Source organism: Leiobunum rupestre, chromosome 4 (genome assembly GCF_980474605.1).
Source record: "Leiobunum rupestre chromosome 4, qqLeiRupe1.1.hap1, whole genome shotgun sequence".
NCBI lineage: Eukaryota > Metazoa > Arthropoda > Arachnida > Opiliones > Sclerosomatidae > Leiobunum > Leiobunum rupestre.
Genome location: NC_143387.1, coordinates 44,938,506 through 44,966,247, shown reverse-complemented (window position 1 = coordinate 44,966,247; position 27,742 = coordinate 44,938,506). Strand labels below are relative to the sequence as shown.

At 37.1% G+C, this 27,742-nt stretch overlaps 2 protein-coding genes across 2 annotated transcripts in view; one reads left to right on the top strand and one right to left on the bottom strand.

Moving 5' to 3' along the window:
• The window catches only part of LOC149947952 (TBC1 domain family member 2B-like), a 96,062-nt gene that overhangs the window by 6,896 nt on the left and 61,424 nt on the right, over positions 1 to 27,742 (top strand). The gene's annotated exons all lie outside the window — the stretch shown is intronic.
• LOC149947953 (uncharacterized) overlaps positions 7,915 to 27,742 on the bottom strand; it is a 60,759-nt gene continuing 40,931 nt past the window's right edge. The window contains exons 2-4 of the mRNA XM_090171499.1: positions 14,940 to 15,062; positions 9,198 to 9,471; positions 7,915 to 9,135 (exon numbers count right to left, since the gene is read on the bottom strand). Of these exons, the coding sequence (XP_090027625.1) occupies positions 8,828 to 9,135; positions 9,198 to 9,471; positions 14,940 to 15,062 (705 nt within the window). The 3' untranslated portion in view covers positions 7,915 to 8,827. The remainder of the gene's footprint in view (positions 9,136 to 9,197; positions 9,472 to 14,939; positions 15,063 to 27,742) is intronic.

Below are 27,742 nucleotides of genomic sequence, written 5' to 3'. Positions count from 1 at the left end.
TACAGTACCTTTACATTGTGAGGTATACCAGGCTTATTTACTTGCTTTTATACCCTAACATGGCGTCGTAATTTAATGCGCAAAATGAATTTGAGATGTTTCTTTTCATCCTGCGTTTTGGGTTGGGTTAGTCACGGCCAACTTTGATTTCTCGCGCATCTCTCGCGCTACAGCGGCCATCTCATTCGTTGACGTTTCTGTGTTAACCTATGAGCAAAAGATGTGTATGACGTCAGCGCCCCTAGCGGATTATTATTTTTAGTATAGTTTTTACATTGGGGACAATATAACCACCGAGCGTGGCGCTGAACTCCTACACATTATAGTACAGTTTATAGGGGGAAAATCCTTGCTCGCGGAATTTCGACGAATGTGTTGGCCGTAGTAGCGCGAACAGCGTGTGATCAAAGTTGGCCGTGGGTTAGTGGTGTCGACGAATAGGGCCAATGTGAAGAATAGCCCCCCCTATTATTTTTCGTTTTTTATTCGATTTATTGGTAGCATTTTTTACGCTGATTTTAATGGTGTATTAATTATTATCCGCAAACATGTAAAATATACGTTATCGGGAATGGGATTTTTCAATTTTCACGGGTATTATCCTGAGATTTCACTGGCTGTTCTACCCCGAGATAGAGTAGGACACATGAAAACAAACTTTCATTTTGGTCTATACTAATTGAATATCAATTAATGATTTGGGCCAATGTGAAGAATTGAACCTCAATTAACTATTTTAATTTTTTAGCGTATTTGGACAATACTTGATGCGTGGAACATCAATTAATTATTTGGGCCAATGTGAAGCATTGAACATCAATTAACTATTTTAGTTTTCCGCGTATTTGGACAATACTTGATGCGTTATGGCTAGGTAAATAATGTCCTCTAGGTCGCGTTATAGACGGCCCATCGTGATAGCAAGAATGGGGTTGGGGTGGCGCCGTCAGGCACCAATATTCTGTTTTCGATTGCACAAGTTGAAATTCAGTCGAAAGAACTTTTCTTACCCTCGCAAATGCTTTGAAATTGTAGATTTTTCACATGTGTTAACGAAGTCCTTTGGGCTATTTTTAACAATAGGTACTTTTGTTTTTTTTTTGTTTTCGGGTTTACGATACTTGATGCGTCAGGCTTGGTGCTGTCCTCTAGGTTGCGTTATAGTTGGCCCATAGCCTTTTTTAGTATGGGGTTGGGGAGGCGCTCGAGCGAAGCGAGTGCGCGGCGCCGTTAGGCGCCAATACTTAGAGTACATTCGACGTTGTATAAGTCAACATCACACAGAAGTCATAGTATGGTTAAAAAAAACCTAAAATGCGTTGAAATACGAGAAGAATTCCCAACCCTTAAAAGTTAGTACTGTTCTGCATTTCAGCCTTTTCCTTTTTCGTCATCAGTACTACGTTCTCCAAAACGTATTAAAATCTAGACATTTAAAGAATCGTCCTCCTCATCAGTCCTACGTCATCAAATAAACAAACAAATCTCGAAATATGTCGTATTTCCCGTTGTAAAAATTGCTGGCAAGTAACAATTTTACATTGATCATATCTTTTTAAACAATAAATTGCGATTAAAACTTTTTGCATTGTTAAAAAATCCCGTTCTTTGAGGTACATATCATTAACATATTCAGTTCCCTCCCAAATCCTTTATTTGTAAGAGTTAAGTATAGTCTACACTACCACTACAAATTTCATTTTCAGTATTACTCCTTAGTACACACCAACCATAAAGTTTGATTTCACGTGTCCTGCTCTATCTCGGGAGAAAAAGTATAGAACTCACATTAAACTATTGTCGAAAATGCATTGAAATTGACGGTTTTCAAAACGCGTTAACTTAACTAATTCTCATTTGCGGTAACTAAAAAAAATACCTTCGTACTCCTTACACACTGGGCTTTCATCTAAGAAAATAAAAAACCAATAAAAGGAGGGGGGCTGTTCTTCACTTTTGCCACGAATAGAATTGCAACTATAAACTTAAAAAATTCCAAAACTTTTCAATTAAATTAAAAAGTGAGATCTTAATTTGCGTCTAACAAAAAAATATCGTAATCGTCGCGTCAGATTCTGTCGTATCTACCGGAAAAAAAATCGCCGCTGTACTTTAATTAACCTATAAAATTTCCAAATTCAAAGAAATAAAAAATTGCTCCGTTTTTTAGTTTTATTTTTTCTTCTTAATCTTATCGCCTGGGGACTGACCCCTCTAGATCACCTGGCCTAAACTGCTTTGTCCCTCCCCTCCCCTCTCCACTTCTCAAACGCAGTCCTGTTGCTGAGTCACTTTTCTCACTTAAAATCACTTCTTTAAAATTCGGTCAATAAAAGTAAATTTTTCAAAAATTAGTCCCTATTTATACCTTTTTTTGCGTTTTTAATATTATTTGTCTTTAAAAACTCTTTTATAAACAATTATAAAACGTAACTGAAATGAACTCCGTGTGATTTAGCGAAAAGTATAATATTTTTAAAAAATCCCGCCAGTTACTACTTCTGTAGTTTGTTCATTTTGGCGCTGCAGCTGCGCTTGGAAGAAGCCTGGGGTGCGTCAAGTGAAGAAGATATTTTCCTTATTATAAGAAACGGTCTACCAAGAAAAATTATTCTATGATTTCGCGATTTTTGCGTCAAGTTGAAAAGATCGCGAAGTCCCAAATAAAATGGCGGCTGTGTCAGCTAGGAGCAACAAACACAACACCCCACACAAGGAGAACGCAACCCGTCAAAACTCGTGGATTTTCTTGTGTACATTTTTCATTGGCTAGACGCTTTAGCGCCTGCTGCCGTCGGAAGGGGAAAATTCGGAAATTGTCTTCCCCCTCCCCCGCCCGTAAAACGTTCAGAGTAAAGGCTCGTGACGCTCGTCCAATGAAATTCGTACACAACCCTTCGTTAGCGTGTTTAAAGGCTAGCTGCGTTTTCCTTGTGTTTGTTGCTCCTAGGTGTCAGAGAATGCAAATCGACGAAAACGTAGAGTTGTTTGATTCTTTCGTTGAAATACTTTTTATCTCAATCATAGAAATCTCATAGGTAACTAGAATGCTTCCGCCTACGGCCGAGCTTGACGCCTGTTCGCCTTGAACCTTCAGCCAATGAGAGGCCGTAGAGTGGTTCGCCAAGGAGGATTATTATCCTACTTGGATCCGCTACTTTAGCGGGAGATAGGTGACGTCATTCTCTCTGGTGACATAAAATTCTTGGCAGAACCACTCTTTGAGCTCTGATTGGCTGAGATCTGGCTATTGTCTGCCACGGCGTTTGGCCCATTTTCCAGTTACACGGCAGCATTCTAGTTACCTATGAGATTTCTATGATCTCAAGAGTATCGAAATTTTTAACGAATTTATTCGTTAAAAAATTAAGTCAAACAAGAGTGTTTTTAATGCATGTTGCAGCTCAAAATAACGCCAAGGCTTAAGAATTCTAATGACACTACACTACTAATATAAATATCATTAAGCCTTGTCATCAAATGCTATTTCATAAATAGTACGCCGAAATGTTGCTTTAATATTATAAAAGCCTCGAAGAACAATAAAGATATGTTTAAAATTCAAAATTCGCTCAAATTCTTCGGCTGGAACTTCAAATTTATAAATTATTCCCGTATCATCGTCTTTAAGGTCTGTTAAATAATTCACCGCCATTCGACGCCATCTTTAATTCTTATTTAAAACTACCTCGAAAGTAATCTTACTAATCTTGCAAAATCTCTGACGTCAATCGCTCTTACTTCCGGTTTTAAAAATCGTCAAGTTAACTGGATCACAAGAAATCTTACATTTCTTGCAAGAAATATTATCAATTTGACGTACCCCTGATCATTTGAATTCGTCTGCTTGTGTATTTTCGAGCGGCAAAGCATTTTTTCAACTTTTAAAACCTTGGTTTTCTTCATTTTTAGAAAATTTTTAGTAACTATTTTTAAAATTGTTAGTCACTTAAATCACACAATTTTGCTGTGTGACTCAGCAACAGACCTGCAAACTTTTCTACGCCACTTTTTGATGCTATAGTCTTCGTGCGTTGTTTTAACTTTGGTCAGAAGTATCGCCGCCTACCGACTGAGTGTTAAATCGAATGTGTGAAAGCTGTCTGCTCATTCAAAATTATCTTGATATAAAAGCTGAACGTCTCAGCTTAAGAACATTAATTTTCAAAAGTTATCTTCGGGCGTAGTTTAAATTTGGGTCTTTAGTATCGCTGCCTACCGACCGAGTTTTAAATTGAATCACGGACTTTGAATTCAAAGTCCGTGTTTGAATATATGAAAGCTGTCTGCTCGTTCAAAATTATCTCGGCGCAACAGCTGAAAGTTCAACCACGGCCAACTTTGTTCTCTCGCGCTACAGTGGCCAACCCATTCGTCGAAATTCCGTGAGCAAAAACTTTCCCCCTATAAACTGTGCTATAACCTGTAGGAGTTCAGCGCTACACTCGTTTTTATGTTGGCTTCAATGCAAAAACTATTCTAAAAATAATATTCCGCTAGGGGCGCTCAAGCCATACACATATCTTTTGCTCATTGGTTAACCACATAGAAACTTCAACGAATGGGTTGGCCGCTGTAGCGCGAACAGCGCGTGATCAAAGTTGGCCGTGGCTCAACCGAGAAACCTAGAAATTCAAAAGTCGTCTGATATTTCTTCACATATTTATTTGACGGTTATTAAGGCAGATGGCGCTATATTTCCTAATCTCGAAGCAGGGTGACCACAGTTCCTATATCTGCTATGTTTTCCTATAATTTAACGTCCTTCCTTTTTTGTCCTATAATTTAATTTAATTTCCTATAATACCCTATATTTAAACTCGAAAGTCTGAAGAAATTAAAGACAAATTTTGGCCAACTCAAAGCCTGAAAATTTCCAACTTCATGGAATGCACTATCAACTGTCTAATTAAATTCGTAGTAAATGGCTTTGATTTAATAATTTAACTAAAAATAAGAGTAAATATTTGGTGTAAACCTAGTTTTAACGCCTATGGTTTAAAAAGCTACGCGAAGAGTGTTTGGCGGCTCGGTTTGGCTAAAACAATTATAATAAAAAGCTCATAGGATTGCAGTTCGTGATTTCCATTTCGTCATCATGTTACCCTATTGTAGTCAAAATACTAGCCCTCCACCTAGGATAACATTAGGCTCGTGCGACTACTTTCAATTAAGTAATATTTCTATTGTTTTAATGGCTAGTCTTAAACCCATTTCAAGCTATTGAATTTAGTCTCTCGTATGACAGTGTGTCTGTTATATAGTCGAAGTATCCGCACACGGTACGCCTACATCTACTAACTAATGGGCTCCAATTTACTTCGCTTAGAGATCGTAGATACGACCAAAACAGTTTCAACGATGTCTATGGAATTTAAATAAAAAAGTGTTGGGAATTTAGTCCGGATAGAATAGAGTGGGAAAAAGGCTATTATTGGGATTTTGGGACCTATGCATCTGGAGGAGCGACACATAATTGAACAAAAATGTATATCAGGGTTACCACGGTACCTGGAAAACCTGGAATTCCTGGAGAAGTCAGGGAATTTGAATATGTGTATAAAAATCAGGGAAAAGTCAAGGAAATTTTAAAAAATTGGTCTAAAAATCAGGGAAAAGTCAAGGAATTTTAAAAAATTAGTCTAACAATCAGGGAATTGTCGGACAATTTAATTTCGGTTGCAAATAGGAAACTTTTACTAAAATATAGGTAAAAAATCTTCGTGCAAAATAAGTCGGGGGAAATCTCATCAGATGGTCAGGGAAAATCTGGAAAAGTCAGGGAATTTGATTGTGAACAAACTGTGGTTTTCCTGTATATTATATCGTTTTAAATATATTTGAATTAATTGAATTTTCTTAATATAACAAAGCAAATATCATTTTAATTCGAAGTATAGAAAATCTAAGTTTTTCGACTTTAAGATTGAAATGCCTAGTTCGCCTCTGCCTCAGATTTAAGCGTACGCTGATAATGTTTTTCCTTAGTCTCCCCCACGCCTGCCGGGGTAAAATTCGACCATGAACTCCGGAGGTCGTCTTAACAATGTCAATCTCCATAAGTATACATAAATATATTATTGGTTTTACACAGTTACCAAAATTAGGCTTGAGTTTTAAGTATTCTTGTTTGCATAAAGTAATTCCTGTTTTTCGAGCACAGTGATGGAACTTTGACAACCGATTGGCAGTATAAAAACCGGTTATATTCAACTTGTCTCGATAGCGCAAACTCTATATTTGGCTTTGATTTAGATTTTATGTAGCTATTGATTTTACCGAAAATATACTTTACGAAAAACTTTTGCCAGCTTGAGATTTTGGAATCCAACCAAGTCAATTTCTTCCCTCACAAAAGAACATTTCGTCGTTGTTGACGTGTCATGCCTATAACTATTTTGCTACTTATAGTTTCAGCTTATTTTGGTATTCGAAAAACCATGTCATTTCAATATTATAAAGTTCGTTTATTTTGTAAGAATTTGTTTGAAGACCAGATTGTAGGGCTAATTACTCGAAAAGTACTCATGCTATAGTCAGTTGCAGGCTAAGAAAGACAAAATATATAGTACAGTCGGCGCAAGGATACCTCAGACCATTTCCGGCCAGTCGACCGCGCGTAATTTAAATTTGACCACTTTACGGGCAATTTCAAATTTCGTGAGTTTCATAGTTTTTTCGGGCCATCTAGGAACCGAAATTGGAATCTATTTTTTAATTTCATGTTGTCATGAGTTTAATTACTGAATGCAGCTAAAGAAGGTTCGATAATTGAAGCTTCAAATATTTTAAATAGCCCAAGAGGTTACTATAAAAAGCATGATAAAGATTTATTGTTAACAAGTAAAGAGAAAAATATAATTTTAAACGTCTATAGCTCATTAAGACAACGTTACCCCCCAGAAAGCGTGGTAACTATTTTAAAAGAAACTGCCGATTTAACTGGTAAGACGTAAAAATAAATTTACAAAAATAAATAATTATACATACTATTTTAAATTTAAGAATTATAGGAATGCCTTATGAAATTAAAAAATAAAGATTCCAATTTCGGTCTCTAGATGGCGCTAAAAGACGACAAAAAGAGCAAAATTCGAATTTGACCGTAAAATGGCCAAATTCAAATTTCGCGCGGTGGAATGACCGGAAACGATCTGAGGCATCCTTGCGCCAATTGTACTATATATTTTGTCTTTCTTAGCCTGCAACTCACTATAGAGTATGAAAATTTGCCAGACACTCACTGGTAAGGGGGGTCTTTAGTATTTTCAAACTCGGATGACTCATGGTTCAAGGTCATTCAAAGTTAATCTCGAAAACCAATGGATTTAGAGAAATGAAAAGTCATTTAGACTTAAAATTTAAATTCATACACTTTTCAGATAAAATTAGCCCTGAAACCTGGTCTTTGGTCCATTATTTTCATCACGACCTGCTAATTTTTGTCTAAAATCCGTCGACTTATTATTGGTCAAATTAGGTGGGCCCAAAGCTATTAGTCCTAAAATGTGACGGGGTACACGTTTCTAATTGAAACCAACTTTGTATCTCTAATGGTTCTCGAGATAAAATTTGATTTACCTTGAAGACATGGTTCAAGGTCATAGAAAATTCCGTTGTCCAATTCCTAGCTAAAACACATTTTGAGTTATTGGCCCGACATCGTATTTAGTTAACACCCTGTATAGCTCAAGGGTTTGACACACAACAGCAGCTGGGAATTTCACACTTATTTGACCAATACTAGGTTCAAAAATCAAAATCGTACGCCAAACTCTTTGCTATTATCTAGTTTTTCGTAACTGAGAAAAAGCCTTAATTAATTGTTCACTATACGAAAAAATGATGAAATACATTTATATTTTATTGACCTATCAAGCGGTATACTAAACGCACAATTGGAAAAAAACTGAAAGCTTTATTTAAAAGTTGTTCGATTAATACACTAGAATGCGCCACAATAGATAATCACAAAATTAGTTTTTGTTTTCAACTTAGCTATATCGAAGAATGCTAAAACAGCCTTATTTATTTTGTCCTCCACCATTATTTTTATAAAGTAAATTTTACGGTTAATTTTACAACATTTGTAAAACTTGCAACTTTAGTTGTTATGGGTTTAAAATAACAAAAGGCTCTACTAATAGTTATCAAATATAATTATTCCAAATGAGGATACATTTCGTATATTTAGTGTCTTTTGGCGTTTGGGAGGTAATGTTTCCCAGCTAAATTTTGGGTTTAATTTGGCCATTGAAATCGAATTATAATAGGCTTAAGAAGTTTTGGTCATAGGTTATAAATACTCCTTAAAGAACGAAGTACAAATACTGGATATGATTTTGTTACTTTTTCCGTTGAGCGAGCATTTGAAACCAAACAATTGTTATATTCTTAATTGTTTGATTTCAAATGATTGGGTTCAGTATCTCGTTAATTTTCTCTCATTTTTTCGATAACAACTATTAACTGCATTTTGTTTAAACTAACAACGCTGCTTTTGTGGGTAAAAAACATTTTTAAATTGGTTAATTTTCATGAAAGTTTCACGTTATCACTATTATCACATGAAACCTAAATCTAACGAAACAATTTCTAGTAAAAAAAGTTCCTAATTAGTATTTTCGTTGGGTTAACTTTCTTCCTAAGCTAATCGGTTAAAAGAGCCCTTATTAGTTTACTCCGGTTAAACGTTGAAATTTGCGTTTCAAAATTGGGCTCTTTAACCAGTTAGTCAGAAAATAACCCAAACTGAAATGGTGTTATCACTCTCTGACCACTGTTTTACTTTGCCAAGTCACCGAGTCCCTCATGAATTTGATTGTTTCTACCACAATTTGTGCAATTCTCCCTTGAATTGCTTCTTGCGGTGTTGCTTCTGCTTAATCTTCTTTTCGTAGGCCTTCTTTTGCTTCTTGTTTTTGGACCAGCTAGGGTGGTCTCCCTTCTCTTTGTGGTGGATATTCTTTTTGGTGTGAACGGGCTCCGGTTTGATTTCGTGCTCCGGCTGGTAGGTCCTAGTCATGACCTTGGCGGGTTTCTGGTGATGGTGACTCTTGTCGCTGTGTACGCTCGGAGAGGACGGGGTTACTTTGTGAGGACGGTGAAGAAATCCGTGTTCTTCCGAACTAGGCCCTATATTTATATATAACGCGAATGAGCCAATGTTTCGCTACAAACCTCACTCTGGTACTTGCCTTTATGGTGGCTAGCTACGGCGGGTTGGTCGTTTTGAAGCATGTGGTGGCCGTGCTCTTTGTTTTGAATTTTGGGTCGAGGGTTGTGTGTGGCGTGGTGACCTTTGTGGCCATTGAAGCTCAAATCCTGCAGATGCATATCTTTCTTGTGCCAGCTGTCATGGTTCTGTCGGTTTTTGTATCCTTTGGGTGATTTCAGATCTCCTTGGAGATGCGCTTCGTGAGCTGGAACCTCCAACGCGTGCTTTGATGGTGCCTTCACTCCTTTGTGAAACTATTACGTAAAAAATGTAAAAGATGACGTTAACATTTTTTATAGTAACTCTTGGTCACTCAAGTGTTAGGGGTAGTTTACTGAAACAAGTGATAAGCTTGTCTGTATTTGACCATGGATTTATGGCATTTAGAAGTAAATGATCCAGGCTCAAAACTTGAATTTCACTAAGATATGAAACGTTAAAAATTTGAAATTTTGGTATAAATAGCTATAACTATTTGCTTATAAACTTCAATATGAGGTATAGATAGTATAGAACATCTCTCTATTGTAATTTTAATTTTGGCTATTAAGTACGCATGCCGGGGGCAGTCTTCATTTTAAATTCTGATTTCCCGAAAAAAGACCCTAGATTTTACTAGGGCCCTGGGGAAGATAGACCATCGGCCCCTCCTTAAATCGGCGCGGTTTTAAAGGGGGTTAGTTTTTGAGCGTAAATTTCGTCTGCTGCCCAATGTTGCTCACCATCTGTAACTTGAAAGCTTTGAGGCCTGTTGATTGGGCCTCAAAAATTAAAACCCTTAGAAGTAAGACCCTATTTTTTCCTTAATTTGGAAAATGGAAACGGTAGACGATCATTAATTTCCGGCGTATCTAGGACTATTCTCGGTCACATTTACCAGCGAGTGAGGAATCGGCTACCTCCTTAGGTTTCATTCGCAACCGCGGAACATTTTTAATCCAAAAACACTAATTCGTCGCTTCGGTAGAAACCTAATAGAACAAGGTAACTCAATCGACGGTGAAGACCTATCCGAAATTAAGTTAGTAACTCGGTTTGCATGGAGTATCCGGACTGGCTTTAGTTGATGAAAATGCCCGCAGCCAGAGGCGAGTGACTGTGCTTTGGGAATGTCGCTCTATTTGGCTCGGGTCCTGTCGCGGCGCGACGTATCTACGTGTCCCTGGAAGTAACGAGTTGATTACGTTTTATTAGCTAAGGAGAAAGAGCGGGAAAGACTTTTCGCGCCCATTCCGGCCCGCGTAGGTAGCCTAGTTGGTTCGATGGCCAACTCCACTTGGTACGACTTTTTCGTTTCCGGCCCCCTTTCTACCCCCAGTAGTAGTTTGGCGGGCGAGTTGGGACTGGCGAATTTGATCGTTGAAGCGTGCTCTCGCGTTTCCAATCTCCTTTCGCTTCGAAGCCCTTTCCTCCGCCATTTTCTAGCTTCCACACCCCTAATCCGCTTAAATGATCTCCCGTCGAAAGGGAAAACTCAGCCAAATCAGTCCTGATTTTCTACATCGAATCTAGATTGAATTTTAACTTTCGATCGAGTCGTTCTGTCCGGCGTATAGCGCGCAAATTTAAACCGAACCTTCTCCAGCGTTCGACATTTGCATTTTAAAGAAAACCCTCCGAAAGATTTTCGATGAATAAGAAAATCTAATTTATTTTATAATTATTGGTATTCATCATTCTTTACACGGAGATTACTTTGTCTTTTCCCGTAAATCGCGGTCTAATAATGGACTATAAGTTCGACCAAAGCACTATACTATATTGGTAATTGTATTAGGGTACCCCTTTCTTTAGCGAATCTTGAAAGAAACGGGGAATATGCGGTTACGATGATTAACGTCCAAGTGCCTCCATTCTATATCAGTTTCCTGCTTTGCTCTTAAACGAATTTTGTGTGCGGGACAGCCATTTTTATGATGGATTGCCGTTATAGGTAATATCAAGAGAAAGTAGGCCGATTATACAGAGCACGCGTATGTTTGAGTTTTCATTGAAGGATATTGTTCTTGTGGATTGAGCTAATAATGCGTTTATTTATACTCGGTTGAGACGACCTTTTGCATTGCTCCTAATCCACCTCATGGTCTACCAATATGCCGCTTCCCTTAATAATCAATCAAATCAACAAGATATCTTATTGGTTCCCTAAATCTTACAAACGCTTGTTACTTTTTTCGTCCCCTCTAAGAGTCTAGCGCCGCCGAACCAACGCCGCACTCGCTGATATTTTATCTGGCCCCGAATCATTTACTTTTTGGCGTGCCGCCGAAATGTTTTGAGTTTTCCTACCGAACTTAATTTTTTTTCTTTCAAAAATATTTTGAAATTTTCAAAAGTGGGGAGACATTTTTCCCCTTCACGCCGCCGCCGCCGCCGAAAAAAAAACCAACGGCGCAAAGGATTTTTGAAAAATCGGCGGGCCCGCCTCCGCCTGGTGCCTTTCGCCAAACGCCGCCGCCGACAAAAATTAAATCGGCGCTATGCTTTAATCCCAGCCTCTCGAGCCTGAGTAAAACTAGATCATGGTACCCACAGATAGTCCCAACGATTCCATTATCCCTAACAAGGAGGCATCTCGAAGTGTAACCCACCGATTTTGTTCAAACTCGGGGGATTGGTAGACGTTCATGAATCATGTAAAATCCTAAAGGGAATTTATTCAATGGGCAACCGTTTTGCCATGGCAACGAGAAATGTTTTTGACAACACAAAATATTAAATTTTCCCATTGAGAATAACATGGGATTTTGACCTAAAATTTATCAAAAGTTAATCAATTTTGATGTTTTTATTGTCAATTTTTATTATTTGTTTTTTTGTGGCATTTTCGGTCAGAATCCCATGTTATTTTCAATGGGAAAATTTAAATTTTTGTTGTCAAAAACATTTTTCGTTGCCATGGCAAAACGGTTGCCCATTGAATAAATTCCCTTTAGGATTTTTCATCATACATGAACATCTACCAATCCCCCGAGTTTGAACAAAATCGGTGGGTTACACTTCGGGATGTCTCCTTGTAACCATAAATATATACACGCTAAATTTATAATTTTAAGCAAGTACTTCTTTTCGTTCGTTATGAGAACGATATTCATAAAATCTATTAATGGAATGAAATTGTTATAATTTGACTTGGCTCCAAAAGAGGTATGTCTTGGATCCATATCGATCTCATTTTGAAATGCGAGTTGCGTATGAGAACAAGAACGATGTTTCCGATAGAGATTGCGATCGATCAACCTACAACGGTACCATTCCTCGAAAATTTTAAATTTAATACCATTTTCTAAACATTTGAATTTAACTTTGAAATATGTAATGAACTATAATTATGTGCAATTTATATCTGTGTAAATGATCAGGGTTGTCTGATTTAAATCAAGTGATTTTTAAAAAATCATTGATTTATATCTCGTATTATACTTCAATGTATCTGTGGAAATATACGAAAGTAGGTTCTTTATAAATTTCAGTTGAGAGAAAATTCCATTTATTATTAATTAATAATTCAATTTAATAAAGATTAATTTAAAATATAGTTTACGTTATCGCTGCACTTTAAATATTTATCAATTTGTCAGGAAAAACAGACTTAAACGCTTTAAAAATTAATTAATGTCAATAATAATCCGATTTTTATCAAATAAATCGATTTTTTAAATAAAAAATACCAACAACCATGTAAATGATCCAAGAACATCTATATTATAAAATATCAATAACATTTTTAGATGTATAGGAAAGTTAACCTCAGTATAATACGAGAACTAAATGTAATTAGTATTATTATAATATAGCCCATTCGAAAGAAATATCGATCTTACATAAACAGAAACTTGTATTTTCCAAGGCTCGATACCGTTTTCAGTGGCGTATTTTAATATCCTATCAAGTTGGTTTTGATTTCAAAAATGATAAAATGTTGAACTTTTCTTCTTTATTTAAACCGGGTACGATAATTTGTTATTGAAGAAAATATATATATTTTTAAGACGACTTGATTAATGCAATATCTTTCAAGGATAATGTTGGAATTAATTTTCGTAAAGAGGGCAGATAGCAATAGCGCAACCCTTCTAAATTTTCATCTTTTTCTGGCGGCTAAAGAGAGGGAACATTTTCGTGATAGGAATAATGTAAATTCCATCACCTCTTATCCAAATTGATTTTCTTTCGGGTGGAAGCCGTGCGAAACTCGAATGCCAGTTGCACTTGTTTCCACCTGCCTTTTTTTAATATGTTTTTTTTTCTCCTGTTTCTGAATCCCCTTCAACTCGCGAATCCTTAAAATGGCGCTAAGATAAATACTTTGGTCTATTTGATAAAGACATTTTCAATTACAGGATTTTCTTTTACGCGCCAGCAAATGTAATCGTGAGGTTTTTGGGGGGATTTTCTCTTCAGTTACAGATATACATATTTATATATTTTTTCCAGACAGTGATTTTAATTCGTTAATTTTTTCTGTCACGCGTTATTGGGTTTTGTAATGTTACAAATCGCAACTATGTTAAAATCTGCTGTAACCAAGTACGGGGTTAATTTTTATCGATATTTTTTTCTATTCTATCTTGTTTTATCGCGGGAATTTGGGTTTTGTCAATAGGAACGAATTTAGGTTAACCGAGAATATGTAGCCGCAGTTATAGCCCCTTAAACCAGTTTTATTAAAACACTGGTTTACATTGCAATTAAACTATTTTGGTCGTTTTTTTAATTCTTTTAAACTGTACATACTGTTCTTTATTAACTAAAACTTAATTTGAGTAAAAAAAATTAAAGTACCAAAATTATATGCCCATATTAAAAAAAATAAGTTTCTTTTCTGGGACTATACTTAGGGCTTACTCTTCTTTTACTCTGTTTAACATTTTTGTTAAATATTTTTAAACAAAAACACAACTTTAGATACTTTATCTGTGGTTAGTCGATTATTATTATACTCATTTGCAAGTTAAGAAAGCCAAAATATCTAGAATATTTGGTGGATAGATACTTAAAATCGTCGGCGGGAATTTCGAATTTTGCCTATTTTCTGTTGAATTCCTGAAGGTTCTGCGCGTGTCATATTAATCCATTTAAGCAATATCTATTGAGTAAATTTCAAAGTTATCAATAAATATTTAAAGTTTATTATTATTTTTAAACTTCACTATAGCTTATTTTTATTATTATCCTAAACAATCATCAAATCACACGTTTATGTAAGTCAACGTGGTAATCTCGGCATTATCTGTTCTATAGTTACCCTGGACTCGCCAAACCGAATTTATTTAGGTATGCCTCACTTGTAGTACTTAAAAATAAATTATTACAACGGTTTTTAATTTTATCTAATTTAATTAATTAGTTATATTTCAAAATAAAACGCAATAGACGGTATTATTAAAAATTATATAACGCACGAGGGTATACTTCGAAATTAAACCGTAAACAGGCCAAATTCGAAATTCGTGTTAGTGTCTTTCCGCCAAATGTACAAGATATTTTGCATTTCTAAACCTGCAACTGAGTAAAATATTCGGTTGTAGATTGAGTTTCGGTTTTGGAATATTACAAAAATCTCGCCAGAAACGAAGTTTTAGTTTCGATTATGTCCAAATATTTTGGTCAAGAAGGCGTTTTTGTTTTAGCTTCGTAGTATTTTTTTGTTAAGAAAATGTACAAATAATTGGGAATAATTTAGAGTAAATCGTAGCAAAGTTAACCAATTTTAACTTACGTGTTTGTCATCGTGGCCGTAGGGTTTGTGGTGGTGCATATCCTTCATCTTCTTTTCGTGGTAATAAGCTTTGTAGCCCTTAATGTGCGATTTGAAATCCTTATGCGTGTCAACATTACCATCCTGCAGAAATAAAATTACATTAAGTTATTTTGACCTCTTATCAATTTTTAAGCCGTAAACATGTCTACGTTATCTTTCAAAAAACTGAATCATCTTATTTTTTTTTAAACTTTCCCCCCAAATAAAATATTTACGGTCGTCAAAACTAAATAAATTTAAATTAGTGGTAACCCAATTAAGTAAATAATGAAAAATAAGACCATATATGATCCACTTTAGAAAAATTATCACGCGCGTATTATCATCTAATTAGAGACGTATTAGTTTCGTTAAATTAGCCTAATGTTCCTAATAAGTGGCCTTAATTACTAATTAACGAATGCGTGTCTCGTTCCAATTAGGTAGCCTTAAACGCCACCTTATTTGAAAGTTCGTTTATCTTTCGTGAATTATATTTTTGCGTAATTTGTATTGTTCTAATAGAAGCGACTCCGGAATGGGTGAATTTTTTAATCGTCCGCTTAATAAGGCGCGTTACTCATCGCTTTTCAAAGGGTTTTCCATTCGTTATGTTTATTCCGTTTCTTTAGCGTGGGTTGCGGATTAAATTCGTCAAAACGGGAGAACGTCAGTTGGGAATTTCCATTTCTGGAAGCGCTCCTATTTCTTTCTCCGCCATTGTTTTCCACGCTGAAAGACTGAAACCAAGAATGCGTTTCTTTCCGCTTAGCGAAAATGAATGCGTCGAGACGAGTTTTTAGCATGACCCCACGCGGTCTGCCTGTATGCCCCTCCCCTTAAGAATCAGTCGTAGCTCATTGGATATCTAAAACCTTACGTCCTCCGACGCGAATGAGCTACACGCGGGTGACCTTTTTCCATGCCCCTCTCGTGGTGGGGGGCGAAGCTAGACCATGATGGCCGCGAATCGTCTCCACTCTCTGTACAGTATAATGATTCTTGGCGGCACTATTCCGTTTGTCGCGCGGAGCAGATCTGTACACCTACGCGAGTGGAATGACTCTGTTCACTCTTTCTATTTATTGTAAAACTATTACAATCATCCGCGTGGGTCTATGCTAATGTATTGCGCAGTCGTGCCGGCGATATTTATAATTAATGGGGTTTAGCATTCGAGTACGTTCGGATCAAAAGCCATTGTAGTTTTGTTCGAATTATTTTTGCCTTTGAATTATTCGGCGCATTAACGTTAATTAGTTTATCGTATAAATTCTGTTTGTGAATATGAAAGTTAATTCGACTCTGGAGATCGGTGCCTTAAACTATTTTATTTTTGGTTATAATAAAAAATTTGTAAAAAAGTTGAAGTAAAAGAATTTTTAAAATTTTTATTTCTTTATATTTAGGCATAATAGCGTCCGTTATTTAAAGAATTAGCGAGCATTTCATTATTTTGAATCTCCCTATTTTAAGTGTTGCCACGTTTTCTATCGTAAATTTTATTCTCCGATTATTCTTGAAAACAAAACATTTGGTACACCGCGGCCATTTGAATATTTTTCCATCAGACTCAATTTTTCTGGCGGCAAGATTTTTTTTTACATCATCGATACTGAGCATTTTAAAAGTGTATTTTTCTTTACACCCCTTCATCCGTATCGTCAAACAGAAATGTTTTTATTTTCCCGAAGCTTAGAAAGGATATTTTCTTTCTCGGAGGTCTAACTCGGCGGGCGCGTCAGGAATGAAACTTTCATTTGGGAAGTTTCTAGTTCTCGTTTTGGAAGGGAGAAACTTATTTTAGGCTCGTTTCGACGTTAGCCTTTGTGTTTTTCTTTTGTCGAAATTTTGAAAAGTTTCACCGCTCCAGATTTTGAGTGGCCCCTGTAATGATTCCGTACGAGTTCCCTTTGACAGTTCGCCCTTACAGTCGCTTTTATTTTTTTCTTCCAACTATTATACCCAAAAATATTTTTAAGACTATGATACAGTTATTTATGAGCGAATTTCGAACGCGTTGTTTTATTTGTTGGGGAATTAATTTATTAAAAGGTTTTGTAGTGAAAGTTCCTTGTAATATATTATATTTGAGAATAATTAAATTTTAAAAATACGTTTTACGGAAAATCCGAAATACCGTTTTATTTTTAAATTATTTGTCGTTTTCAATAATTAATTTTCCGTTTTAAATAATTAATTTTCCGCCAAATTCCAAAATTCCTTAATGAAACTTTCTAGTTACCCCGAAACGGCGAAAAGGAAAGTATCTCCCGTTTCGCGATACATCAAAGGGTAGTTTTCGTCCAACTTAAAATTCTGACTGCTTTCCCCTCTGTTCGTCAACTCTTTAAGGCTCAACTTCTTTGTTTATGTAGCGTTTATTTCCATATTGAGAATTCCCGTCGCCAACAACAGCTTCATTGTATATTTTTATTCTTTGTTTTCTTTCTTCGCGCGAAGGAGGAGCGCGGGATTCATTTTGAGCATTTCATCCCTGGTAAGTCGGGATCGCGCGATGCCTAGCGGGCCCTTAATGCCGTCCTAACTCACTTAAACTTCTTCGTTTGAATCTACTTAACCTACGCACGCGCGTCGCCCTTATATTTATATATTTTTATCCCATTCTCGACGGAGGTTTTCGGACCTAAAACCTATTTGGAAAATTTCTTTTCGCGCCTAGCCCAATAGGCCAATTTGAATTTCAGATGTGACACCTCGGAATCGTGATATTGGTCTCTAGGTAATGGAGAGGTTTCTCGCGCCCTCTACCGGACCAAAAAAGAAACAGCGAAAGAAGGATGTTTATAGTTGGCTCTACATAGCTATAGTTCTATACATAAATTCTTCGTCCGGTTTCTGTTACGGTTTCCGCGGTGTTTTAGAAACGGTGGCTTTTCTGGGATTGAATAAAATAAAACCATTTTTTTTTAAAGGGAACGAAATTGCGAGTTTTGATTTTTGGGGTTTCGCGTGCCGACGTTTTCAAAGGTCTTTTAAGCCGTCTAGGAATATGTCTCAGAGCAGCGGGAATACCGTATATACTTACAATTCAAATATTCGTTACAGTTTTTTTGCTTCAGGTTATTACATTGCGGGTTTCGACATAGGGCCGTTGCTTGATACTTATTTTATATTTTCTTCAGTTCAATTCGGAAACTTTAGTCTCCTTTCTTGAGTGAATATATATATATACACGTAGATTATTTTAATTCATTTTGATAGCTAAAGAAACATCCGGGTTTGTTCGGATTCACTCTTATTATGCTAAAGGGCCTCGTCAAACCGGTTTTTTACATTTAACCACAATAACCTCGGGATTGTTTTGATTGATATGTTATTTTGGTTTAGGGAAAAGATACTTTTGAGTTCGAAAATGAATGGAAAAGATAATTTTGAGTTCGGGAATGAATGGAAAATGTATTTTTGATTTCAGAAATGAGTGGAAAAGATAATTTTGAGTTCAGGAATGAATGGAAAGGATAATTTTGAGTTCGGGAATGAATGGAAAGGATAATTTTGAGTTCGGGAATGGATTTTCCCTTTAGTCGCGCAACGGAAATTTCTGGAATGGTAGCGAGAAAATTGTTTTTCAGGTGGAATGGGAATTGTTTGGAAGACAAATATTTGATCGGAAATGCGATGGAACTGGGTAGTGTTTCAACGGCAATAGGCGGCAATGGTAACGTTTCTGCTTCCAGTGCAATATTAGGTGTATTTAAACACGCGGAAATTGAAAACCGTGCGCTAAGAAAGAACCTCGAAGGAAAAAAAGTCTTATGATTTTTCCATTTTTTCCCCGCGAGCTGATTCCAAAGATCCTTTTTGCCTTGCAAATTCGCTCGTATCTCCTTAAAAGGTTTTCATATAACATTAAGAGGCCGATAGAATGAGGAGCCACCGAATCCGAGCGGCTTTCACTGCAGCTGATCATCTCGAATATATAACCTAGATTCGGGCCGAGTTCTTCCTTTTAATAGAAGATATTCGAGAAACTATTATTCTGGCGACGGGAAAAAGAGGAAGAACCGATAAAAGAGATGAAGAGGAATTCCGAAGAGAGAGGAATCCGTTCATCGCGTTATTTCGCGAGTCGCGCACTTTCGGCGCGGCTCTCTTCGCCATTTGCATTTGCTTTGTAGATTTGGCTGCCACTCGGGACCCGCGCCCTGTCACTGTATCGAAACAAAAACGAAAAATCTCCCTTTTTCAAACCCCTTTTCGAAATGTTAAATATACTCGTCGGATATATTTTGGAGCATTTTTTCCGGAAGTATATCTTTGTTTTAGAGAGAAAAACTTTCTATCGTCTAAAAGGATTTTAAAATCTATATCTTATATATATATATATATATATATATATATATATATATATATATATATATATATATATATATATATATATATATATATATATATATATATATATATATATATATATATATATATATATATATATATATATCTCTCTCTAGTTCGTTCCGCGCGTTTTATTCTGAAGGTATTTTTTTCGACCGCGTATTCCCGGAGGCCATTTGCAGCTTCGTCAAAGGTCGGCTGGGGCCAAATATTTAGTTTCAAATGGGGAAGTTCGGTTCCGATAATATTGGGAGCTCCTTGATCGATTATTTGAAGAAATGTTACCCTTTTAGCCTTCTATTGATTTAAGGGGGCTCCTATGTCATCAATGCGGAAAAATGGACTGAGAGAGTTCGAAAGAACCGTCGGGCGCCGTTCGCACCGATGCAGTTTGGGCGCGCTGAGCAGCCTGAGTAATCAAGACACTCGCTCTTAATTCTCCAAGAGAGAGAGAGATACTAGAAAGTGTCTTGTCTTTTGTCGAAGACACTAGGTTCTGAAAGGACATTGCTTAGAGAGAAGTTTGGGTGGCCGCGAGAATAACCGTATAAAATTGAAACGTTCGAGTGTATGTCTAAATAGTGGAAAACTCTGGCCTAGACAAAAGTGAATTTAGTTTTTTTTTTTTGAGAACAAACTTATGGTGTCGGCCAAAGACCTTAGACACCGAACACAAAATAAAAGATACAAATGAAGATAATTTAGTGGCTAATTTGATATTAATACTGACTTTTTTCAGTGTACACAATAAAATTTATTAAAAACTTAAATATAATTCTTTGTTTTAGCTTTTTATTGCAATTTTCCCTTATTAGCCACTATTTTCCAATGACCTGGGACTTTTCTACAAAAAAGACTTTTTTGTAGTGTTGTAAGTCGGAAAATTTTCCTCGGAAAATTACCGAGACCTTTTTTCCGAAAAATTTGGCGTATTTTTCCGAAAGAAATTAAAAAGAAGTTTTCATTCCATGATTAGTTTAATATGTTTTGCAAATTTAAATAAAGTGGCATTTTCGCCTCATTTTTTCGAATCTAAAAGTAAAACTATTACTTGACTAGCTTTAAACTGATTAACAATGTAACACTATTAATGTTTTGTAGTATATTTACTGTTATTAGATATTTTATATCGATACAAAGTTAAAAACATTAAAAACTTTCCGCAATTCGGAAAATTTTCTAGAAATGTTTCCGCATTTTATTTTTCCGGAAAATTAACAACTCTACTTTTTAGGTACGCTAGCGACTCGCGATTGAAACTTCAAAGAAATTAGAGGTTTGTTTGGAAACCCTTTCTCTCGGAAGTCAACCTAATTTTTCGATTTCGCCGCGCTACCTTATTATTCAAAATTGGAAAGAAAATGAAATGGACGAATGGTTCCTTCACTTCTCGTTCTAGTTTGGCGTTGTCCCTTCGATACGCGCTTGCGCGTTGATCATTCACCTTCGGGGAGCGCCAAGCCGCGCGCTATAATAGTGACTAATTAGTTCTCATCATCTCTCTCTCTCTCTCTCTCTCTCGAGTGGGATATTACAGAGAAGCCCTCGCTGGCTGGCAAAGGGGCTCTAGTTCTCCGCTGCCTGCTGACGATTGATCCCTTCTCCGCGGCTTATTCTTATATACGGCGTTCACCCGCTTTCTATTAGCGCCGAAAGCGGCCAACTCTGGCATTTTCGTACGGCCGACTCGGGATCGTTGTCGGGTTCTTGGCCAAGAGTGGGAGGATTATTAATGAGACGTTGCCAGAGATTGATAAAGTTCGCCGTTAGAGTCTAGAGGGGGCTCCTTCGACGCGCCTGTTTCGAAGGGGCTGATGAAAAGGGGCTCATTCTTGATAAAATTAACGCCCTTTTTTCTTTTCGCGCCGAAAAAGGGGAAAACTTTGAACACTCGAAATTGAGGGTTTTGTTAAGGAAATGTCCCCCTAATTGGATCGAACGAACAAACGAAAGGACTTCTGCAAATCGGCGGGGAAAAAAAGAATCGGTTTGGCATAGAATTAGTCGCGGATGACTGATTCGCGATTTTCCTATTACTAGGGGCCTTTTAATGGCTTGAAAGTAAACATACCGGTACCCAGAAAGCTTTCCATTATTTGTATTTCATTTATTTTCCCCAAACGTACGTAATCGAAACTCTTCGGAAAGATGTGGGTGAAAATCAATGTTTAATATTTTTTTCAACTTTGATTAATAGATGCCCGTATGAAATGTTAAAATCCGAACTGAGAATCAATGACGTAAGAGTTACGTTGGTACAAGGTCACGTGACTTTTTATTACACCAACTAAGCCCGCTACCTTAGAGCAAGAGTCAAGCAAGTCTGAAAACCCCTATTTGAGAAAAAAAGTTTTACGTTCAAAATCTAGCATAATAACAACGATAATCTAATAATGAAAATTGATAAAAATAGAATGAAAATATATATTTGAAAATTTTGTACCGAGTCACCTTTATTTAAAAACACTCAAGGATTCTTATTTTGAATTTCTTTCAATAGTCACGTATCTCGACTTACTTGACTTTTGCTCTCAGGTAGCGACTGCTGTAGATGGCGCTACGCAATCATAGGGGGAAGCTTTCCTTCTATTTAATATCGGCGGGCCATGCATTTTCCGTAGCATACTTAATAGTAATAATAATAAACAGTTGGGTATGGTCTCTGTTACTATATGGGCAGGGTGACCATTCTTCCTTTATTTTATAATTTTTCCTTTATTTCAATGCTTTCCTTTATTTTCCTATAATTTAACCATTTTTCCTATATTTTCCTATAATTAGATATTATTTTGTATTTCGTGCGGTTTTTACGAATTTCCCGCGTGCCTAGTTCGCTTTTTAATTGTAATACAGATGTACTTAATGCCTTTGATAAAATGTAAACTGCTTCTCTAAAGAACTGCACTGAACGGAATTAAGAATATCGTAGTCTGCTTAAATAGAGTTTCTTTTATATTAACACAAATTTAAATTTTATTTATGCAAATTTTTCTATATGTTACTATATTATCAAAGAAAATACTCCTATATTCTCTGGGCTAAGGTCCAAGGCATCACCTTAAGCCCAAGTCATCGAGCAACTTTTAGTGGCTTTAAACAGGTAGCCGGGTTACAATGCTCTCGGAGGAAACCCCTTTAACCAGTGGGGATATAACTCACTAACTCAACGCGGAAGAAGTGGTTCTGAGGTTTCACCCAGTGGCACAAGCTGGGATCGAATCCGGCTCTTCTTGCTGCGAGGCAAAAGTGCTAACCACTTCGCGAGCGCCATCTTCAGAAAGAACGGTTCATCTCCCCTTATTAGACCAATTAATTTAAACTTCTAGTTCGAACCTTATACGCGGAATTTAAGAATTTTGCTCCTTCGTTGCCTATGAGAATGAGTGGATCGGGAAGAAAATAATGTTTTTTACGTATCAAAGAAAGTAATATTGCGCCTTAAATATTGAGATGGTTAACTCCGGCGATTTTACGCGGTGTTTGAATAGAATTGTGGGATATTTAGAACAATAGCCCCGCCATTTTGTTTCCCACTTTTTAGTTCCACCTTACCAACGTACTTATTAAGGGGAACTTAATGGTGCAAATATTATTAGCCGCAAATAAATAATTATAAAGATATACTAATTTTAAAGATGTACGAAACGAACGGTTAGGGGCGTAGAATTCACTCCGCGGCAAAGAGAGCTCGCCGTCGCGCCGTTTTTGCCCTTTCGAAAATCAGCCTTTCTTTATTTGTTGGGAGTGGTAATGGGGCCAGTAGGACCGCAATATTCGCGAAAAATGCTGCTGTAGTAGACGCGGGGTCTAAGGATTTGTTTAAAAGATTATAATGACAGTGGGCTACTATACACAACATTTCACAAACCGTATTCATTTTCCACTAACCATGTTCGATACCGGTCTACGGGTAGTTCCTTCAGTTCAGAAGATTCTAAATTTTCCGGATCAAACTCAACTCGACTCCATCCAATCGAACGACATTATGTAAAATCATCAAGTGGTTTCAACTTTGACAGATATGTTCCGCGAGTTTAATGAAGCGCGCTACGAGAGGCCGCGATTCTGGCGAACAAGGTTCTTGCGAGGACACGCGATAATCTCCCCAAATCGAATATGTTTTCCGTCACCTTATTCAACGTACGCGGATCTAATGTCAGCGTTTACCGGGAATCATCAGTTTTGCGTTTTGCTTCGATAACCCGAGCCGCTGGTAGCGTCGTCGTGTTGGTCTCACCGGGGTCCGCCCGTGTCTATTATAGCGTTTAAAGCCGTTAATTACCGAAGCCGAACATAACGGTCGCTGCGGGGAAGACGTGATTTCTCCATCCGACGCCCCCCTCCGACCATTCTAAATTCACGTGTCCTTCCTCGAATTCCATCGACTAATGTTATTCTAATTAGTAAACCGACGGCGACCTAGATATCTCGACTGACTGAGCTGGCCACCCTTTGAGCCGAATATTACGCTTTATATAAACATCCCGAGATTCCCGACTAATCGCCTGTTTACCCCGCGCGCGCCAAACTACCGAGGAGCGAAGGTGCCCCCACGCGTGGAAGGACTTCAAAGACGTTCGAACCGCCTACGAGTCATTTTTACTTCGCTCAGGGTTCGTTTACGACCTGGAAAACCTGGGAAAGTCGGGGAATTTGAAAATGTTTCCAAACGGTGAGGGAAAATCCAAAGAATTTGAAAATTGTTTCCAAAAGGTCAGGGAAAAGTCAAGGGATTTGAAAATGTTTCCAAATGGTCAGGGTAAAGTCAGGGAATTTGAAAATGATTCAAAATGGTCAGGGTAAAGTCAGGGAATTTGAAAATGATTCCAAATGGTCAGGGAAAAGTCTGGGAATTTGAAAATGTTTCCCAAAGATCAGGGAAAAGTCAGGGAATTTGAAAATGATTCCAAATGGTCAGGGTAAAGTCAGGGAATTTGAAAATGATTCCAAATAGTCAGGGAAAAGTCAAGGAATTTGAAAATGTTTCCCAAAGATCAGGGAAAAGTCAGGGAATTTTAAAATGACCCAAAAAATCAGGCAAATAAATTTTTATAAGATGTATTAAAAATACATAATCAATATTTTTCAAGATTTTTACCTCAAAACATTAATTTATTCTACAAAAATGGTCAGGGAAAACCTGGAAATTTTGTACGAACCCTGTCGCTACCCACAGATCTCCGCTTTCGAACTTTAGCTTATGCAAAACATTTGTGATCGCGGTCGCTTTCTTTTATGATTTGAAAAGCTAAGAAATGCGAGAAAAATCGCCTTCCATGGTATTGGTAGCCTCTTTTATTACGGTTGATTCGAAATCGTTCATTGTCCTCGTACATTGGTGCGGGCTTCTCGAATATCCTTTACCGAGTGTATATATAGCGCGGGCTTACTAAGCAATTCGAGAGCGCCGATTCCTATATGGTCTAGTGACAAATGCCCTGACAGCGCTTGTATGGGCGCGAATCATCGATCAAAGGCCCGGGAGGTCGCCGGATTATCTCTCGGCCACGCTGACTACTCTGTCCGACAGATCGCCACCGGAGCGTGAGAAACTGCCCCATTTCGTTCTTTTCTTTCTTTCTCACTTTTCATTTTTTCTTTCCGATTGCACCCGCTGGGGGGGGGGTATGGCCAGCTATTCTGGCGCATTTTTTATCAGTCGCGGACTCGCCGGTGTAGCTTACCGGCGCTTAGTCGATCGTCCGTCAGTCTGTTGTCTTATTTCGCTGTCAACGTATTTCTTAATTACCGTGGTTAGTTTAATTTATTTTTTTTTCCTTTGTAATATCCTGATAAACCCTCAGTGTACAGAGAAGTATAATGTATTATTCAAATTATAAATGTTAAATTTGTTATCTATAAAACATTGTCCTCCTAAATACAAGCTCAGCTTAGCTAGGAGGGAAATTGTGCATTAGAATTTCTTTTAATACAAACTGTACTATCATTTTCGCACAAATAAAAAACTAATAAATAATAAATAAATATTGAACAGTAGCTTCGTACGTTTTTCAATATGGGTTGGCAAAAATAGGTTTTTTGGGATAAACCGGAAAAAACCCTGTTCAGGCTATATTAATCATTGATATAATAATAATAATCAGCTAGGCTAATAGCCAAGGCACCGCCTTAGGCCTAAGTCATCAAGTGACTTTTAAACAGGGTTGGCATAGAACCAGCCATACCGGATATAGCCACTTGGTTAAATCCGGTTATAGCCACTTGAAAAAATCCAGATTTTTGTGGCTTTTTTAAGAAAAATTACAATATGAATAATTTAGTAAATTAATAGTTTTTATTTAGAAATTTTGTTTATTTTTTGTTTCATATTTAGAAACCGGTTTACTTTTACCAGTTTTTCGGTAGGTTTAAAGTTCCAAAGTTCGCTGCCTCGCTTCTGTCATACACAAAAACTTGGGGGAATTTCCCGAGGTAATCAAAAGAATTCAGTTATTTTATATAGTTATTTCGCTTTATTTGTTTAGTTTCTTATTTACGACAATAACTGCAGACAATTTCTACTTACATAAGTAAAAGGTACTGTTTATATTTTAGCCGGTTATAATCGAAAAAAAAACCGGTTATAGTCAATAGACCCATAACAAAGGAGGGGCCGCAGACGAGGCTTAAGTGAGACCTTTGGACGGAACATCCTGTTTGTGACGTTTTGAACCACGTGGCCGCCATCGAAATATACAGGCGGAAGTAAGGAAACGGATGTTCCGTCCAAATGCCGAGCTGCCAGGTAAAAATGTTAATTTTCGACCCCCCAACTTTCAACATGGGTCTATTAAAACCACTGGTCTGAATTTTTTCAAAAAAAGCCGGATTTTTCCAACCCTGCTTTTAAATCCATTAATTCAGGTGGACGGGTTCCAATGCGTAGGAGGATGGTGGCAAGCCCTTCATTTAACGCGAGCCAACAGCTCCCTACACTAACTATTACCGTTAACCTCAACAAGTTTTTATGGAAGGGGAAACCGAAGAGCTCGGTTAAAAACCTTTTAACCAGTGGGGAGAGAACTTGCAAACTCAACGCGGGTGGAGTTGTTCCGAGTTTTCACCCAGTGCCACAAGCTGGGATCGAACCCGGCTCCTCTTGCTGCGAGGTGAAAGTGTTAACCAAAAGTCCGAATGGAAGAATATCACTGCTTTTATTATTTGATTTTTGTTGAATTTTGCCACTAGATGTGGAAAAAAAAATGGAAATACGTTTATCCTCACGGTTTTTAACAGAAAACAGCAGGTAGAAAAACGTTTTTTTTCACCCTTGGCAAAATCGTGCCAACCCAAATTTTCAGCAAAAGATGGAGCTTTTAATACCTATACAATAATAATAATCAGCTAGGCTAATACCCAAGGCACAAGTCATCTTGCGACTTTAAGGGCCTTTATTTCAGGTTGCCGGGATATAATGCGTATAAATGAAGTGGCAAGCGCTTCATGGCACGCGAGTAAAACAGTTCCCTATAGAGTAATGGCAGTGCTACGACACACGACGTCACCCATGCTTTTTCGTATTCATAAAAAACTCGCGCCCTCAATGGAGTGCTACTACTCTATACCAACTTTTATCGTTAACCTCAACACGTTTTTATGCAAAGGGGAACTAGATGAACTTTGGGAAAAACCCTTAAACCATAATTGTGTAAGGATTGAATTATTGTAAAATAAAACTCCTACGCTGCAAAAATAATAGACATTCCAGTTGTACAATTATTCTAAACAAACGTTCTGCGTTGCAAAACGCTAATGTCAACAAGTTTTATGGAATGGGGAAACAGATGAACTTTGGGGAAAACCCTTCAATAAAAAATTGTGTAAGCTACGTCGCAAAAATAATAGACATTCCAATACAATTATTTGAAACATACGTTTTGCATTGCAAGCGTAACAGAAATTTGCCAAATCGAAACATTTCCCAAATGCAAATGTGCCATCTTTTGGCACATCTTGTTCCTCCCTTGCACGAGGGGGGGGGGGGAGGCTTCAACGCCTTGATTTATCTTCTTTGCGGGGAAATAAATCCGAAAGCGCATCGATATCTTTGATATATTTTTTGCTCCGCTGTTATTTTTTCTTCGTCATTTGCTCTTCATTAATTTAATCCCATCAAGCAGAGTCCCTCTCCGCCTTCCACCCCCGCGAGAGATATTTTTTCCACTTCTGGTCCGTCTGATTGTTCTAATTTTAGTCCCATTTGTATTCCTCGATTGTTTTTCGAGTACCTTTTTTTTGTTCCGTTTTTTCTCGGCTTCGGATTAAGTGAAAGAGAATGATAGATACGAGTGTAATTTATTTCTAGCGGCTCATTTATTTAAGGATTTTTTTCTGCCTAGTTTAATATCTAAATAATCTCATCCATTTTTATTGTTACGAGTAATTATTTAAATAAAGTAAATCTATAACAAGGTGACCAGACA